At 39.2% G+C, this 18,339-nt stretch overlaps 1 protein-coding gene across 2 annotated transcripts in view; it reads right to left on the bottom strand.

The window, feature by feature from the left end:
• The window catches only part of tpk1 (thiamin pyrophosphokinase 1), a 90,385-nt gene that overhangs the window by 35,255 nt on the left and 36,791 nt on the right, over positions 1–18,339 (bottom strand). For both annotated transcript variants that reach the window (XM_082545901.1, XM_082545902.1), the window contains exons 5-7: positions 15,772–15,844; positions 12,405–12,500; positions 3,085–3,231 (exon numbers count right to left, since the gene is read on the bottom strand). In XM_082545901.1, coding sequence (XP_082402027.1) covers positions 3,085–3,231; positions 12,405–12,500; positions 15,772–15,844 — 316 coding nt within the window. The remainder of the gene's footprint in view (positions 1–3,084; positions 3,232–12,404; positions 12,501–15,771; positions 15,845–18,339) is intronic.

Raw genomic sequence — 18,339 nt, 5'->3', positions numbered from 1 at the left:
CAGAGCTGCTACTGTGATAAGCCAGGGCCAACACGGCTGACAGTTACTCATGTGCAGGACATCAAGTCTTCATTTGAGCTTTTCATCCCAGATTCCATCCAGAAAATTATTCTGGATTGCAGATCTAGAAGGAAGGTGTGTTTTTGGAGAGAGGTGGAAGGAGACCAAATTCATCTAAGAACTCCAAAGGCCTACTTTGGGGTTCTTATCCTTGCAGGAGTTTTCGGGTCCAAAGGGGAATCCACAGAATCCCTGTGGGATGCAGAAACCGGCACGAACCTTTCCGTGCATCAGTGTCTCTGGAAAACTTCCACAAAATTTCCAGGATTATCCGTTTTGATAACCGAGACAACAGACCAGCTCGACGGCAGAGAGACAAGCTAGCTGCCATTAGGACAGTGTGGGATAAGTGTGTGCACCACCTCCCCCTGTTTTGCAGCCCTGGGCCTAATGTCACCATTGATGAGCAGCTGATCCCATTTACTTGTGAAACATATTGCTTCACGTGTAAATGTGTTGTGTATTTCCACTCACTCCACTTGATTATAACTGATTTTTTTTTATAACATTTTATAAAAAAAAAAACAAAAAACGAGAAGCACATTGATTCATAAATGTGATCTAACAAAGGTAAAGGGAAAAAATTAAACATGTTTGCTGTTCATATGGCTTGTAATTGGGATGAAGTAAACATCTGTTGAGTAATTTAACATAAAATTGTTTGATAGTGTTAATTTGGAAAGACAAAACTCTAGCGGGTCCACCAGACCCATGAACACTGGCTGAGTAACAAAAATACGAACACCACACAAGGGTTAAGTATTACTCAATTGTGTCTGCACATTAGCTCTGAGATTTAACAGCTGATTGAGAGATATTAGATGCCTGTTTTCTTTGCAGTCTCCCACCTCCCACTTGTTAGCTACTCTACAGATGTATAAGGTCAGGAAATTACAAAGCTGTTGAAGCAGAAGGAAAATGCTCATGAGGGAAAATTAGTAATAAGAATACTATTAGATTTATTTAAGGACCTTTCTTACCCTCCCTGCATTACTTCAATGAACATTTGAAGCCATTTTCTGTCTCATATTTATTAAACTAAATTATTAATATCAGTACAGAACTTGCTCTGGCACAGAAGGTAGACAAGGTACCTCAGGTATCACACTTTATCATTTAAATCAGCTACTGCACTGACAAGTTTCACTCCTTGAAAGGGCATCAGGTAAACAGGCCTGTAGTTCTGACCTCGAGTGTGTGTGCTAGAAGCTAGAATGATTTATAGCATGAATTTGGCTGACACAGTGTTGTGCATTGAATGTCCCACAACACAGAGAGCCAGATTTCTCAAGCATCTTCATAGGCTGGGATGCTAATTTGAGTAAATGTGGCTCTGGTTGGTCCTCCAACTGAGATTCAATAAAGCAGATACTAAGAGAAAAACAAATAAAGCAGACGCAGTCAATGCAACTTTCCTCTTTTTTTTTTTTTAAAGATGGAAACTGAGTAAATTTAGCTCTACATTGGGACCTAGACTGATTAAAACATCCTCTTAGTGTTTAGGGACACAGAATCACAAGCTTGTAAGCAGCCCTCACAGTGTCCCTATTCATAACTTAATAAAAGACACCATAATTATGCGACACCCTGAGCCAGCTATAGAAACCACATGACTTGTGCACATTTCCCAAAGACAGCATAATAAAACTTTGACACTTCATTTGGGAGACAAAAAGTAAAACAAACAGACACAACCCTGATTAAATCAGTTCATCCCTGAGTCACAGATATACACTGATTTAATCAAGACGAAGAGGCATGCCTCATACATTTCATACAGTGTGCACGTTTAATGGGATACTGCAGTTATGAGCAGCTTGAATGGTATGTGCTGGCTCTGGTGACATAATCCCCAAATTTGTGAAACAGAAAAAAATGTAATTTAGTTCTGGTCATCATTTGTTTTTGGTGTGTAGCTTGCATACAAAACGTGAACTCCGTATGTGCTGATTGTGCCAAACGCTGAAACGAAGCACTTAACGAACCTGCGATTGCACGAAATATGTGTGGTGAGGATATTTGGCAAAAGTTGTAAACACTTCAATTACAGATGTAACTTGAACAAATAGCACTGGGCTTTTCGAAGGTTGCGTTCACCTTCATGTACAGGCGTCTGCGTTCATCAGTCGCTGGCGAATTGGAGCTGCGTTGACAAACGAGCTTAATTTACCTTCACTGAAGTAAGATTAATTGGAGGTGTCGAGGTATGAAGCAGCAAATGACAACACGCCTTTGGAATAATGACAAGAAGTAGGGAGAGTGTGTATGAGAGAGAGGTTTACTTAAGGTGTTACAAGGTGTCATCAGGAAGTGAGTGACTGTTAGTTGTTTGTCCCGAGGACCTCTCAAATAAACAACACTGGGGACTATGGAGAGAGTGGGGGAGGGGGCTAACACATGTCCCAAATGGCGGTCATTCAGCCTACTTGTAAACTCAATCATGTGAGAAGAGTGTGAGAAAGTGGTTAGCATTGAGGGAAAACAATTTAGGAGCATCAAAAGAGATTCGCTCACTCTCATTCACAACAGCAAATTGGGGCACCATAAGAGCAGAGAAGTGTGTGTGTGTGTGTGTGTGTGTTCTCTTGAAGTGATTACTTAACAAAGAAACAAAGTGTTCAACACTCCAATCAAGGTGGAAGTAGACCAAGGAAAAGAACATTTTTGAGAAAGAACAGAAAATGAAGGGCAGGGCGAGGGGTGATTAGAAGAACTGGGAGACATTGTGCTCCCCTGCTAGCATAGTGTGGGTAAAATACTAGAGGTCTCCTTGTGTGTGTAGTGTTTATAATGCAGCTTAAGAAAAGCTAGAGTCCATCCTTCAGCTTTATGAAAAATGAAAGGAAAATGTGCTTTGTAGCTCAAAAATGCAAAAAAAAAAAGAAAGGAAAAAAAATAGAAAAAGTGGAGGGGAAATTTTACATTAGCATGTGGATGTTAAGGGCAAGTAGCTGGACCGGTAACTTTATTTACCTACAATACCTAAACGCATTGTGGGTGTTTTGTGGGTTTGTATATACTCACAGGTCTGAGTAGATATGCCAAGCTTTTTCCCTGTATGATCAACAGTGGGAGTTGTGTCATTGACAGAGCGTGGTAGAGGGTTTCCACAGATGCCATGGCCTGGTCAAATCTGCCCGCCAGACCACCCAGTGTCACTATTGTATCCACCTGGAAGAGCGACGAGAGGTTAAGAAAACTGAAAAATGTTAGTGTTTGATAAAGCAGTCTGTGGCATTATGTTAGTGTTTTCTTTGCTTCAATTAACATGCCATCAGCAAAACGACAGATGTAGCTGTAGAAAACAAAATATGATTAAAAACAGCTACAGTGCATGCATTTTGATCAAAATAAATCACACTTCCTGACTGATGCTATGTGATTTGGGGAAAAGATATGAATCATGAAAATATTATGAAATTTAGGGGTTTGTAAATGGAGGACTTGTACAAATTATCAGGTTAGTTAGAATGACTGTAATTTGTCTGCTAACCAACACATTTCAAAGAACTTCTTAGTAAAATGAGTAATACCCAGCTATTTTCAAGAATGAACTATGGGAACAAGAAAGAAAACTGGAAGGACTCGTCTTCCCTCTGGTTCTACACACATTCTACTTTCCCAACAAATGCCATTCAATTTTTCTAGCAGTATACGCTAAGTCAAAGAAACAAAAGAAGGGCATTTGGAGAGCAAAACACTTTAACAAGGCCAGTGCCCTATCTTGGCTTTATATAATTCTACTGATAGACAGACACACAAACAATAAAGAGAACAACAAGGCTTTCATTTTGGCAGAGAAACAAACACCAGGGAACTCAGAAAAAGAAATAAGATGGAGAACAGATTGAAAAAAACAACTGAGCTGCACTATCTGTGCAGAAATGTGAAGAATTAAACCAAAGGTGGACAAAATTATTATCAGGAACTTGTTAAAAGCAAATAAATTGCTATTTCCTGGAATTTCAAAGTAACTTCAAAAAAGGCTTTTCTTAACTTTGGGGCAGGACTTTGCTATAGAACAACCTATACGGCTCTGAGCAGCTATATCCTCATACAAAGTCTCCAAGCAGTCAAGCACCAGTGCTGCCAGCCTTAACATCAGACAGTCTAAGGGGCAAAGGCGCTGTCACATCCTGACTGACCGTCACACCAACATGAAAAATGTTCCAATGAACCATCAATCATACACTCTTTGATGTTTGCACTTCAGCCACATACAGCATAGAAATACTAGGTAATACGAGCTATTACTATTTTCATTTTTCACCACCAGTGGATAGCTTGGGCTGCAGAACAGTTGTGACATCCAAAACCGAATAATGTAAAGGTTATTTCTCTGTTTAACAATTTCTGACTTTAAGAATTTACAGTGAAGTGAAAAGAAAACTTTTCAACACCTTCGAACAAGCAAACACTTCGCACCTTTAGCCTTAACAAGGTACATTAAGCACATTTGTTTAACAAGAGAAAACTATATATATATATATATATATATATATATATATATATATATATATATATATATATATATATATACACAGTTGCATAACTGTCCACCAGTGTCAGGCAAAGTCATGTTGAAATATTTGGCCACTTTTATGTTCAGCTTCAAGATGATTAATGGTCGCCTTAAATGTAGGGCTGGGTATCGTCACTGATTTCTAGAATCGATTTGATCCACGATTTGATTCAATCCGATTCTATTCGATTTGAATCTGGTAAATTTAGCCTCAGACAGTCAGAAATATTATAATTCTGATCACGTATCAGTGCATTTCCATATTTTTATTTCTATAAAAAGAAAGCTGAGACTTTCGAGACTTTATCAAAGGTGTAAGCATCACAGCAGATGCCTTTGTGTCAAAGTAACTGAGGATAAAACACAGAAAAACATGAAGGCGACTTTCTTGGCCTGGGATTTTATAAAAAATATTCTGCAGTAGATCAAAAACGAAAGAAAACCATTAATCAACATATGAACATTATGCTGCTGAAGTGAAGCAGAGCAAAGTTACAGCGGTTTTATTAGAGACACAGCTAAGCGTTTTGCAAGTTTGCATAATTTTAAAAAGTTAAAATTTGTTCAGTAGCCTATTGAACAGCAGGAATGAGGCTTTCTTTTCGGAAGCAAGTAAAAGGAAAAAACACAGCGGTCGACAGCGCTGTAAACAACTTGTGTGTAATAAGCAAGCGAATAATGCAGAAAACAGATTTTTAGACGGGAAACTGTTCTTGAAGTACAGAGAGAGAGACAGCTACCTCTGCATGAAATGTGATTTTATTGTGGTGGAAGCAAAACAGCAAAAGTAAGAGGGAATTCATGACGATGTTTATGTGAAGCGAATTTTGGATCTTCTTTTGCTGCTGGTTCATTCAATATTGTTTGGAGAGAGATAAAACCTGCAGCTTCAGCATAAGCACAAAAAGGGCATAAACACGAAGCGCTGACCTGCTGAAACATTAGAATCAGCGAGCTGTCGGCTTTCAGCTTCAGCTGTCCCTTATATTCCCTGCAATATTTATTTTAAATTCAAATTCGGGCTTTAACTAGGCTGTTCCATAACCCTTCTTTCTTTTTTTCTTTTCAAACTATTCCTTAGCGGATATGAAAGTGTGCTTAGAATCATTATCCTATCCACTTCTTGTTCAACTTCAGCATGGAGACAGATGGCCTATTATCTTCAAGTAGTTTTGGATATGAAGCAGAATTCATAGATGATCAAAGACCAGTCCCTGAGGCGGTGAAACAAGCCCAAACTACAGCATTTCCACCACCATGTGTCCCAACTGCCATGAAATTATCCTAAAAGGCTGCCTTTGGTTTGTGCCCAAGTATCAACTGCCATTATAGCTTGGATTGATCTATCCACAGGTTATTATTTCAAAGCTCTTTGGCTTTGTTTTAATTTCCTAACCATTTTATTTTTTCTAATATAATTTTTATAAATGCAGGTTAATTTTTTTTATAGTCTTTTCCCAGTTGCAGAAACACGCACATTTGAGACCAACTTTGCAGGAATTAATGTACCTGCAGATCCTGTGATACATTTTTCATGTTCTTGGAGACTCCTCCTTGCATCAGAAAGTTTGCTCCTGGGCTGAAGTTGCTAAAGCAACTAATGCTGCACAAATTGGGACATTTGAAATCTATGCTACTTTTAGATGATATTCCTCAAAGTGGAATGCTTAATTTCTCCGGCTCCATACATACATAACCATTTTTTCTGAAGGCCTTGTATAAGTGTGCATATGTGTCAAGCAGTAAAGCTGGGCAGGGAGTGCAGGAGAGCTGAGAGAGTGAAGTGGTTACTTAAGTTGAGAACAACTTGAAACAATTTTGTATATATTCTTATATATTTTTGTACACCACCAAAATGGATTTTAAATTAAACATCATAACAGGCCAACATGCACACTTTCAGCTTTAGCCTAAAGTGTTTACAAAAGTATAACATTAACTGTTTAAGAATCACAACCAGGCATAATCACTCATTTTCAGAAGCTCAAAAGTAATCGGACAACTGACTGGCAAACAGTTTCATATACACGTGAGGTCTGTTCCCTTAAAAAGAAATTAAGCAGATAAAAGATCTGGAGCTGATTCTAAGTGTTGAATTTTCATATGGTAGCAGTTTGCTGGAACTTTCAATATGAAGTCCAATTGATGTAATTAAAGGTCATCATTAGCTTGAAAAACCTAAATAAACCCATCAGAGATATTGCAAACACATGATGTGGCCACAACAATGGCCAAATCAACAATCTGTTACATTCTTAGGAAAAAAGAAATGCAATGGTCATCTCAGCAGCACCAAGAGGTTTGAAAGACCAAGGGAGACAACTAAAGCAAATGAGAACAATTAAACCAGGTCACTTATTTTTCCTGATGACACAACTATTGATAGAACTAGCAGACTTTTGATAGAAATCTCTGATCAGATGGATAATGACCCAAAGCATACTGCAAAAGCAACCCAAGAGTTGCTCAAAGAAAAGAAACTAAATTGACTGACTTGGCCATTGAAGATCTGATAAATGTTCCACCCAATGCAGCATGCTTTTCAATTATAAAATACACAACTGAATGCAACAAAGACACACAAACAAGTAACAAATGAAGGTAGCTGCAGTAAAGGCCAAGCAGAACATACGTCTTTAAAATTGGGGTAGTATGTATAAAATTAAAGCCGAGAGTCATAACTTCAATGACATCTTTGGGGGGTTTTTTTTTTGTCAAATCCACTGTGGTAGCGTACAGAAGCACAGCTACTAAAAATGTGCATTTGTGTAAATACTGTAGATACGATTATAGGCTTATTTTTTATATGTGCGTGTAGGGCTGTTCGATATAACGACATATCGGATGACGATATAAAAACGTCTATCGTTTCATTTTACGCTATCGTTTGTTTTGTGGTGTCGCAAAATAAACTGTTTACGGCAATATTTTTTCATTGTTTTGATGGTCACTGTAGTGGCTATATTAATTTCTTGAAGTTCACTCTTTCTCTTATATTTAATATAACCACACTACGGATGGAAAAGCGCCTGTTTTTATGCCTTGTCGTTAGCAACAATGATGGTAAAACCATCGCTTGTCCGCTTGTTTATTTTCCACATAAACCTTTCACAATAAAGCTCAAGATGGATACATACATACACACACACACACACACACACACACACACACACACACACAAACATATATACACTCATCCCCCCTCCCCCTCCAAACGCCTTCTACGCTTATTCCCCTCCGATAGATCAAGGAGACCAGCGCTTATGCTGCAGGGGTGGATGCACTGTCTACACTGGCTGTCTCTCACCCTTTACCCATCCCTGTTGCTTGTCATGTGTTTCTTTGGTGCATTAAGAGTTTTTTCATGTGCTATGTGCAGAGGTGTTTTTTCTCAAACTGTTTTTTTGATCTCCCTGTTGGAGCTCAGTCTGGGGGGAGTTATTTTTTTCTCCTTATCTTTCCTCATGTTGTGCATTTTCCATGTTATACCCCTCTGACCTGTCTTCCCCGTGTGATGTTTGTGTAATGTATGTATGGTCGGAAGGGTAAGATGGCGCTGGCACGGCTGGCAGCCTTAACCCAATTTCCCTTGGGATGAATAAAGTATGATCAATTAATCAAGATCCTGTTGAGACTTTTCAAAATAAACTGAATCACGTGAAAGAGTATGCAGAGTGTTTACGGATGAGAAGCAAAAAAGAGCCGCCAGGTGCTAAAAAATAAACCTTAGACTCAAACGTTAGAACAGGCTTTTCCCCGCAGCACGCCGTGTAATAAATACTCACAAAGAAAACGGCGGCCGTTACAACTTATGTCTAAAAATGTATCGTTTCATGCATCGGTTAAAACACTCGACTCCAGCTACATGACGCGCAGCTGGAAAAACTTCACGCAAGTCGAACTGCCCGAGATTCACAGAATTTACAGAAAATGTTACATTTTTGTGATTTATATCGTTATTGGGACGATAGATGTTTTATATCGGGATATGAGATTTTGGTCATATCGCACAGCCCTATGTGCGTGCATGCTTTGCCCATTTGTAATTACACTGCAGAAAACTACTGCAGTGTGCCTTTGTCAGCCAAAAAGGCCTTTTTTATTACCTTGTTTACTTGACAACAGTGCACTATTACTTCAGTGTATTCAATGTTCTTCATCACTTAAAGGAACTAAGCCATAACTTGTGCTTTAGTTCATAACAGGAGCACAAATTGCCAAACCAAATATGTCATAACTGACTTTCTCCCTCAGGAGTTGCAGTTAAAACAAAACAAAGTGCTGAGATTGAGGTTATTTCAACATCTGGCAGACGCCCCCACATGCAGAGACATCACCTAACTGTTAACAACACTTGGTAAACAAACTCCACTCTTAACATGATACAGATATTGTTACTCTGCGATTTTTCTTTGTGTTAACATATCGCAAGAATGAAACTGCTGAGCAAGTTAGCTTTTAGCAACCGTTACTCAAACCAGAGTCAAAAAAGGGCTGTTTTTATCTACATACCAATAGCCTACACATTTAATGTTTTATAGCACTATGCCCGTGTCAACCTGTGTGTCAGAGTGGATCATCTACACTCAATGACCAAGGTATACCATGGTAGTACCGGGTTAGGCCCGCTTTTGCCTGTAGAACTGCCTTAATTCAGGGTTTTAGAATGGTACCTGCTGTTGTAGCTGATTTCCTTCAAAGTTAGATGTGTTTTGCATTCGTAGATGTGCTTCTGCATATCTTTTAGAAAGTGGTTATTTGAGTTACTGTTGCCTTAATATCAACTTCTAGCAGTCTGGATATTCTCCTCTGACCTCTGGCATCAATAAGGCATTTTCACTCAGAGAACTGCTGCTCACTGGATATTTTCTCTCTTTCACCCTATTCTCTGCAAAATCCCAGTAGATCAGCAGTTTCTATGAAATACGCAGACCAGCCTGTTTCCTCCCCATTCTGATGCTCGGTTTCAACTTCAGCAACTTCAGTCTTTACCTAAATGCATAGAGTTTCTGCAATGTGTAATTAGGTGTATCTGACAAGGTGGCCAAAGAGCACGTGTGTTTTTGAACAACAGTGGAGGTCTTCAGGACAAAGTAAGGGGATTTGGAGATGTGAGACAATCTGTCATTACCACCTGTCACTTTTAGTGCAAATTATTATTCAATAATAAATCCACAGAACACTTATGTATTTTCTTATTTAAGTGTGACCTCTTACCTGCAACAGTAAAGCCCCAAATTCATCTGTGATGTCCTCCATACCCGTATTATAGCTTAGTTCTAAATTCTTGACACTGTGACAAAAATACAGGACACGGAATCTTAAAAAAATAACAAATACTGAAAAAAGAATGCAGAACAATGAGAAGAGGATGAAAGAAACAAAACAAAACACTGTATTGTGTTTCAACGTCCAATGACACACTGGCTTGCTCAATCTTCGCTTTCCATCATCACTTCTGTTGTGGCAGCTACGCATATCAAAGACTACACAACTGTATGAATTTTTATTTGTTCATATTTCATGTTTGTTTACTAAAAACAAACCAGTAAGCGGAGCAAGGAAACTCTCATGGCTCAATGAAGAAAACTTCACAAGCTGATTTTATACATTTGGTCACTTCTCTTTACTGGTTGGCTAGGAGACGAGGAGTAAGCAAAAAAAGAAACAAACACAAAAAAAACCCCACTTCCATTTATTAAGGATAACAACCAAAGAAAGACTAAAGAAAGTAGAAATAGGGGATTGAGAAGAAATGAGCTAACTAAACAGAGCTGTGAGAGGATAAACAGACCAGCAGACCTATCAGACTTGGGGACACACATACACATGTGCGCTTCTTAGAGAGGAAAACACATGTAAACAGCAATTGAATTCACACACAGAAGAACTAGCTGCCCACAAACACATTCACAGAGATACACACTTTTCAAAGCACTAACACACAAACATAACTACACATATATAAATATATATATATGTATGTAAACAAACACTAATCTACCCAGCATAATCCCATGGTAACATTTTTTTAGGGAGGATTTCAACCAACACAATATGAGATCAATTGAGTGCTAAGCTGTATGGAGGAAAAACATACGGGGGCTGATAGGGCGACTCTTCAAAGCCCAAAGATCACAATGCCCAGTAATCTGCATATGTTATTACTTCATCTACATTTATAATTCATTAAATGAAAATCAGTGAATCTGAAAACAAAAGAATACGTGTAAAACTATCATAAAAAAGTATTTTATATAACCCATGCCTATTCTAAGTGCTGAAAAGAACAAAAGGTCAAGTAAGAGTTATAGTGGGTAAAGAAAGATGGAAAAGCCTTGGGAAACAAACAGAAAAAGTCATCACCAGCAACTCTTACAGAGAGCCAAAAACTGATTGCCAGGCTCCTATCTCTTGCAGGCAAACAGACGGACAAACAGTGTGTGCCGGTTCAAAGGCAGATTACATATTAGCTGGGGGAGAAAAAAAAGAGCCCACGGAAAGGAAGGACAAAAGTATAGCTCCTCTTAAAGCCTGGCAGTGAGCAACAGAGTAAAAATGTGGCAACATGTGAATATGAGATGAATGGGTTTCTGTAGCTTAGCAATGTGAAGTGATTGGGGCGCTAGTGTGTGATTGGAGCAACACTTATTATGCTGTTAAAAATTCTACTAAAAGGACAAAAAGAAACAGAGAAAGGTCAAGAGGAAGGCAGCGTCAAAAGATAATGTTCTAGGACAGTGCTCGTCTTAACAATCATCACTATTAGCATTTTTAAATTAAAAACTGTGCTGTTTACTAAATTACTAACATTATGGACATTCTGTTGGCATTTTGGGAGTCAGGCTGGAAACTGAATGAATCTCTGGATCGTGTTATTGTCTGCGTGTCTGGCTCTGCAGCAGCAAACTGGGCATGAGGCGCTGAGCAGCCTGTTTAGCTCATTTCAGAGTAGTGCATATCAGCTTGTTGGGAAATGTTTTTACACTTTGAAAAAGATCACAACAAAAGTGAAGTATTTCATATTTTAAGACAGCCAAATCTCACTTTGCATTTTCTGTGTAGGTGTAATGCTATTCCAATGATATTTTTCAGCAGCTATTTCTTCGGGGGACGTTGAGTGAGCATGGATGGTCTTTTCAGGCAAAGAGATTGTTTCATATCCATACACCCACACGCATTCACTACAGGGATTTGCCACAAGAAAACCGACAGTAAAACACTACTGACCTCTGAGCACCTGATCTTAAGTACCTGAAGACTGAATGTCTTACTTAAGGGCACAAAACTGAGGGAGACGTGAGCCTTGCTTATTTCTTTTACCCGGTGCTACATCTGCAGCCAGTTAATGTCATAAAAACTGTTAGTGAAATGAAATAAAAAAAACAATTGTTTCTGAAAGTGATATGTAGATGAAATGTGACTTTAATAAAGCAATATGGACTAAAGCATATGCATTATGCTCATATGAACATTTTTAGCACAGGGGTACCTATCAAGCCCAATTATCGCCAAATAATCACCAAATAATACTATAGTTTGCTAATCTGATCAGTGCAAACAACAGATTAGGATTTTATGTCCGTAATACTGCCCAATACATCTGCCCAACATGGACTTTGACCTTGGCATTAGGGATATTTGGATAAGCTTTTGCCACCTGCATCCAGGACTTTATGCTGTCTTATAGGACTGGAGTTTAACAGTCATTTTGATAAATTCAGAAGAAAGTGTTTTCCAAAATGTCAAAGAATTCCTTTAAAATATAAACCATAAATATCAGAAGTAAGTCAGAACCATATATGAGCTATGTGGCATTTACCTGTAGCTGTCGCTTCTGAATCTCCTCCACCATGATTGCAAGACATTTGGTGTAGTCCGTAAGATCCTGGTCAGCTGTTTCTATCAGCTTGCACCCCTACACACGCACAAATATCAATATATTAAAAACAAATCACAAAAAAACAAGCAGGCAACAAAACACAATCCAACAGATGTACATAAACATAGATAGTGTAACAAATACCTAAGATAAGGGATAGGGGGATAACAGAAAAACTGAAAGCGATAGGGAGATGGAGAGAGGTATAAATCAGTGTTTTACTGTTGTCTGGCTGTCTTTGGCTTGTGTTGCTGAATAATGTAGAGGTTCCAGTCAGTGGCCCTAAACTACAACAACCATGCTCCGGCTTACTTTCCTTCTGTCTCTTTCTCTCTCTCCACAGTGTCACTTTCCTCCAAAACACAGCGACTTTGCTACTTCACTGACACACACACACACACACACACACACACACACACGCAGTCATATCAAACTTGTTCGCTGTGCTCTGTTTGATCCCATCCATCCTCCCTCTCCTCCCCTCCTCTTCCACCAACCCTCCACCCCCCATCTCTCCCTCCCTCCCTTGCTGATGCTTTTCTGTTTTCTCCCTCCCATTTATGCAGAATTATTCACCGTTTGCCAGAAATCTCTGAAGGAACAGCTCACATTTTCCCATATTTCTGCTTCAAAGGCATTACCATAACAGACTGTTTTTCTCTCACCCCCCTCAAAAAAAGGCATTTCTCTCTTTTTTTTCCAGACAACCTGTGTGATTTTTGTGAAAAGGGTCTAATATTACAGATAGCTACAGAGAGAGCCGGGGGAATCGTGAGAAGAGAAAAAAGGAGAGAGAAACAGCTGAAGACATCAAATAATCTGTGATGGGTGCCTAATCATGTGTGTACGTGTGATGATACCGAATCTGCATTTCAAACTGTAAACAGTGTGCATCAGTAGCATCTGATCAAAGTGACACAGCACAAAGATCGCACAGGCACTGTATTTTGTTTTCTCTAAGGTGTGGGTGTGTGTATGCATGTCTGACTTGCCCTGTATTAATTATTTATTGAACAGCGCTTGTGGGTTGACATTTTGCTTGCTATAAACAATGGAAAGTCCCCTTCATGAAATCATTTGCATTTTATTTTTATGACCTTGAATAGTTGAATCTACATATACAAATTTCTTGCACAGTGAGGTACACAGGGAGTAAAGGCTACAACGAAGAATGTCAAAGGGGGACTCTGGAGAAGCACTTTCTTGTACCTGGACCGTGTTATGTTAAATCTGCAAACCTAGTCACCTACAAAAAATGCAGATTGCTTTGTCCATTTCCAATATCCTCATCCAAAGTTTAATCTTTATGTGTAGCTAACCCTTTTCAAATGTTATTTTTGTGCATTTATCCCGTTTCTAGTAGTTTTGTATGGATTTTTTTATCATTAGTATTATAATATTTCATGATCACTGATTAATGAAGACTTTTTAAAATATAGTGTTGATTTTTAGCAATGATTAATTTGAAAAAGTGAAGAAGATGCTCCTCCATCTAAGAATCCATCCTCTTAACTGTTAAGGCCTCAGTTAGGACTGATTGGCTGCCTTGCAATCACCGGTTACTTGAGTGTTCCCCTGAATGGTTGTGAGTGGTTGCTGGTAGTTGCAGTGAAATCACTTGATAAGCCCCACACATCCAGGCTCAAAGGCCAGTCAGTGACCCTGGTAACCACCGGTTGCTAGGGAAAAATGTATATTACCTGACTGGATGGTGAGTAAGTTGTTTGCTGTCACTACGTGGAATTAATAACAAAGAGGTGTACGGTGCTGCACTAAAAACCTGCACAGCTGTAGCCTGTTGGAAAGATGCCAATGTGTCTGCAAACATTTGGCAACTATTTGCTAGGTGGTTGTGAAACAGTGAAGACTGAAAACTGGTAGTTTAGATTGTTTTTCTTACTGCTGAAACCAACATGTTTCAAAAGATCTAATATTTACTCTGAAGGCAAACGGGCTCTATTTCACGTTTGTGTTGCATTTCTTCGAGTTTCACTGTTGCTCAGTGCTAAGTTTTTAAGTATTTGCAGACAAGTTGGCATTTTCCATGCAGACTACGGCTAACCGTGGCATTGTGCTAGCGACCCAAACAAATACAAGCACCCTATTTGCAACTGATTTCAACTAGCAACAGTCGACAATCTCCAAGAGTCACTTTCCAAGCATTCAGGGAATACACATTTTTCCCATGAGACAGGACATTGCTGAAATCATTCTCCAAGCTTGTGTGACCCAAACGTTATCAAATTCAGGGTCGTGAAGGGACTGGAGACTATCGCTACTGAGACTGGGCAAGAGGTGTGGAACACCTACTGGTTAATTTTGAAAACATTTGTGTGGGATGTGATGTATGACTCCGAAAATATTTAGTAAATGCGAGTGTGTGAGATTCAACCCAAAGATAAATTTGTATTTATAAATGCTAAGAGGCAAGTGCTCATAGAAATGATTACATTTTCCTTCAAATATAGGTCACCTGTGTCGTGCACACCTATATCATCACAGAGAGTAGACTTTCAGCTGTGCACTAAGCCAGGAGGTTGATCCTCTCTTTAGCCCAGGGGGCACAACCAGAATTCTAAATTTTGACTTGCCAGGTGACAGGATGGTTTTCCACTTTGCCTCAGTTTATCTGATGCAGGCACGAACTGTGTTCAGTGAAAATTGGCTTTGAAGCTGTTCCTGAACCCTATCGGATATTTTCACTACAGAATCACGTCTGTCACATCTAATGCCAGGCCCAAAAGCGCAGCCATTCAGTGACCTCGTCTCCTGCATGATCTCAAGATTCTCTGAATAGATTACTATCATGTAGTTAAGCTGAGCATCTTCACAGCCTATGTAATTTTGCATTACTCTTGAAAAATGATTTTGTTTCTCTTTTTCTTACTCTTAAGAACATTAGTTTTTTTCACAGAGTGATAAATTTCTTTCTATCTTCACTTCTACAAGCCTCTTTTCAGAAGTGACAGATACAATGCTTAAAATACAGAATAAACTGCTGAATGTCTCCCTGTGTGTTAATGGCTGGGTGTGGTGATTTGAGTGGTCAGTAAGAAGAAAAATGCATTTAACATTTACCATATACAAATTACCGTACTAGGCTTTTTAGACAAACCAGCTGCTCCAGATGTTGAACTAGGCTACCCTTTGTTTCTTGGACTAATCCACTATAATTTCTAAGCAACTACCTTTTTTTCTTTGTACATCCAGATGCTACAACATGTGTTATGGACTCTCCCTACAATCCTACTTCTTCTGTATGAACACCTGTAGGTATAAGAGTGCGTGCAAGTTTTGTTCCACTTACCTTGTCTGCATAGAAAGCTTTGACCTCTGCTGTAATGGAATCAAAATCCCCACTGATATAGTCGGGGAGAAAGCTGGATATAAGGACAGAAAGATGGGGGTTAGTGAAAAAGACAGCAGGTTAAGATTGCAAGAATGACAGAGCCAAGAAGTGAGAGTTAGAGATGGAAAAGAGAAAGGACACTGGGGCATGTGTCAGCTCTTTGATCTGTGCAGCGAGGGAGAAGAGTGACGCCGCCGGGACAGACGAAGAGACATGGAAACTGACAGGGTGAATCTCTGTGGCACCGAGCCTGGCCCTGTCACACACACACACGGCTGACAGAAGATATACATAGATTGATGGGAAAGTACACCCAAACAAACGTGGCAGAATACAGAAGCAAAAGTTCATGTTGATACTGTGATAGTTAGGTGCATAAATGCAAACGCATCAACAACAGATTGGATGCAAATTACTCATTAGTCACATCTAATAAACAGATCACTGAGTTGGTGTCCTTCTCACACGCGCAAGCAAACAGAGCATCATGTACATGGTGTTCAGATCTTGAAATATTCCAGCACACGGGATGAGTAGATTCTCCATTAGAACTGTGCATCAGTTTTAATAAACAGAGGTCACAGTGTGATTGGATGTTTTGACGCATAGGATCAAGTAAAGACTATGTTGCTCTGAACTGACATCAGTTATGTTTTAGAAAGGTATGTGGAATAATGATAGGAATCTGACAGAGCACACAAATAAATTGCACGATAGTGGCTTTCAACTAAACTTCCCTTGTAAATCATTTAAGTCTAGTTGAGTTTCTATCTTTAAAGGAAAGTATCAACAAAAAAAGCACTGAATGAATGAATTGAACCATAAGTTAAGCTTCGTTTTAAAATTTTTCAATTAAGCTTGAAGAATAATCACCTCGACTTCCAACTTGTATTAATGCTGACAGCTTATTATTATGCATTTATTATGCATGAAACAAATGTAAAAAGAATGAAAATAAACCTGAGCTACTTTTGCCAATTTTATTCTTGAAAGTTTATGGTTTGGTTAAAGAAGAGCACTTTCTATATAGCCGCTTATAAATGTGGATACATGTCACAAGTGCACAAACAGGCACAATAACTCTGAACTAACAGGATGCAGAAATAGCATGTTGATGCATGCAATTAAAATGATTAGTGCAAATAAAACTGGTCAGGAGTTTTGGGAAATACGAGCGTGCTCAAAGTAAACTTTTATATGTATTTCATTCATACGAATTGAACTGTTTTCTGAGGCAACCTGCAATCCCCAGAGTGTAGGAATTAACAACCAGCCACTGCTGAATAGAAGATTCCTGCCGGAGAGTAACAGATAGCTCTCTGTTTATTCATTTGTGTGTATGTGTGTGTTTATGTGTATCGGGCAAAACCACGCAGGGATGCAGTGGCTGCTATCTAGAGGAATTAACAGGTCTGACATTACGATTTCATGGTTGGTTGGGTAGCGTGTTTGTGTTTGTTTGTGTGCATGTGCTCCTCTAGCAAGAGGCGAGAGCGATGTTCCAGTTGGTTGAAGAAAGAGATACATAAGGATTATTCCCTCCCTCCTCAGGATTCCCATTTACACCAACAAGATACAGGAAGACAAACACAGGAAATGTTTGCAATCTGCTGCCACATACATGTGCGCGCACACACACACACACACACACACACACACACACACACACACACACACACAGGTTTAAAGACAAACAAGCACAATTCCAACTGAATAAGACAAAAAAAAATATGATCAAGGAACAAATTTTTCATCTTGAGATAAACACACAAAATATGCATAAATAGCAGCAAATATGCAGGTACACACAACCAAAGGCTATTTCGCCTCCTTCTTATTATACAGAACGCCACAATTGCATCTTCATTCAGAAATAACCTTCATGTGACAGATGGAATGAGCTGTGACACTGGGTCTGATCAGAGCTTTACACAAACGCATACACACACATGCACACACAACCACACGCACATTCCTTTGTGACCTGTGTGCATGACACCATCGGCGGAGAGTAATTGACCAGCCAAGAGTCTAAATTCTGTATTTGTGTCTGTGCACATGAGGGTAAATGCTGTTTGCGTGTTTGTGTGTCTGCATGTTGTGCGCCTGACAGTCTTCACTTCCACATTAATGTTAACTGACACTTTAATTTGGATGGGAAATAGAGCATTTTACCACCAGTTTGTCTGAGCACCGAGTGGCAGGACTGGCTGTGTGACCTTTGCCTGTGTTTGTGTGTATCTCTTTGTCTGTCAGGCAGCTTGTGCGTCCCTCTCTCTCTGCATCGTCTGCCTTTTTTTTTTTATCATGAACAAGTTCTCACATAATGCTCTTCTCTTCACGGTCTCTTCAAATCATCTCACACTTTTGCACTGCAGTTCTAACTTTTCCGCATAATTAAAGCGACTCTTCAATCTAAACACTGTCCTTAGAATCAACATCTAAGGACAGAAGAAACACCTTTTTTCCACCTTTCTTTTTCTGTCTTTGTTTTCTTCAAATTGGGTCTCACTGCTTCCATATGAC

The sequence above is a fragment of the Aulonocara stuartgranti genome, assembly GCF_965226115.1.
Source record: "Aulonocara stuartgranti genome assembly, chromosome: 9".
Classification (NCBI taxonomy): Eukaryota; Metazoa; Chordata; class Actinopteri; order Cichliformes; family Cichlidae; genus Aulonocara; species Aulonocara stuartgranti.
This window is presented reverse-complemented; position numbering and strand designations above follow the sequence as displayed.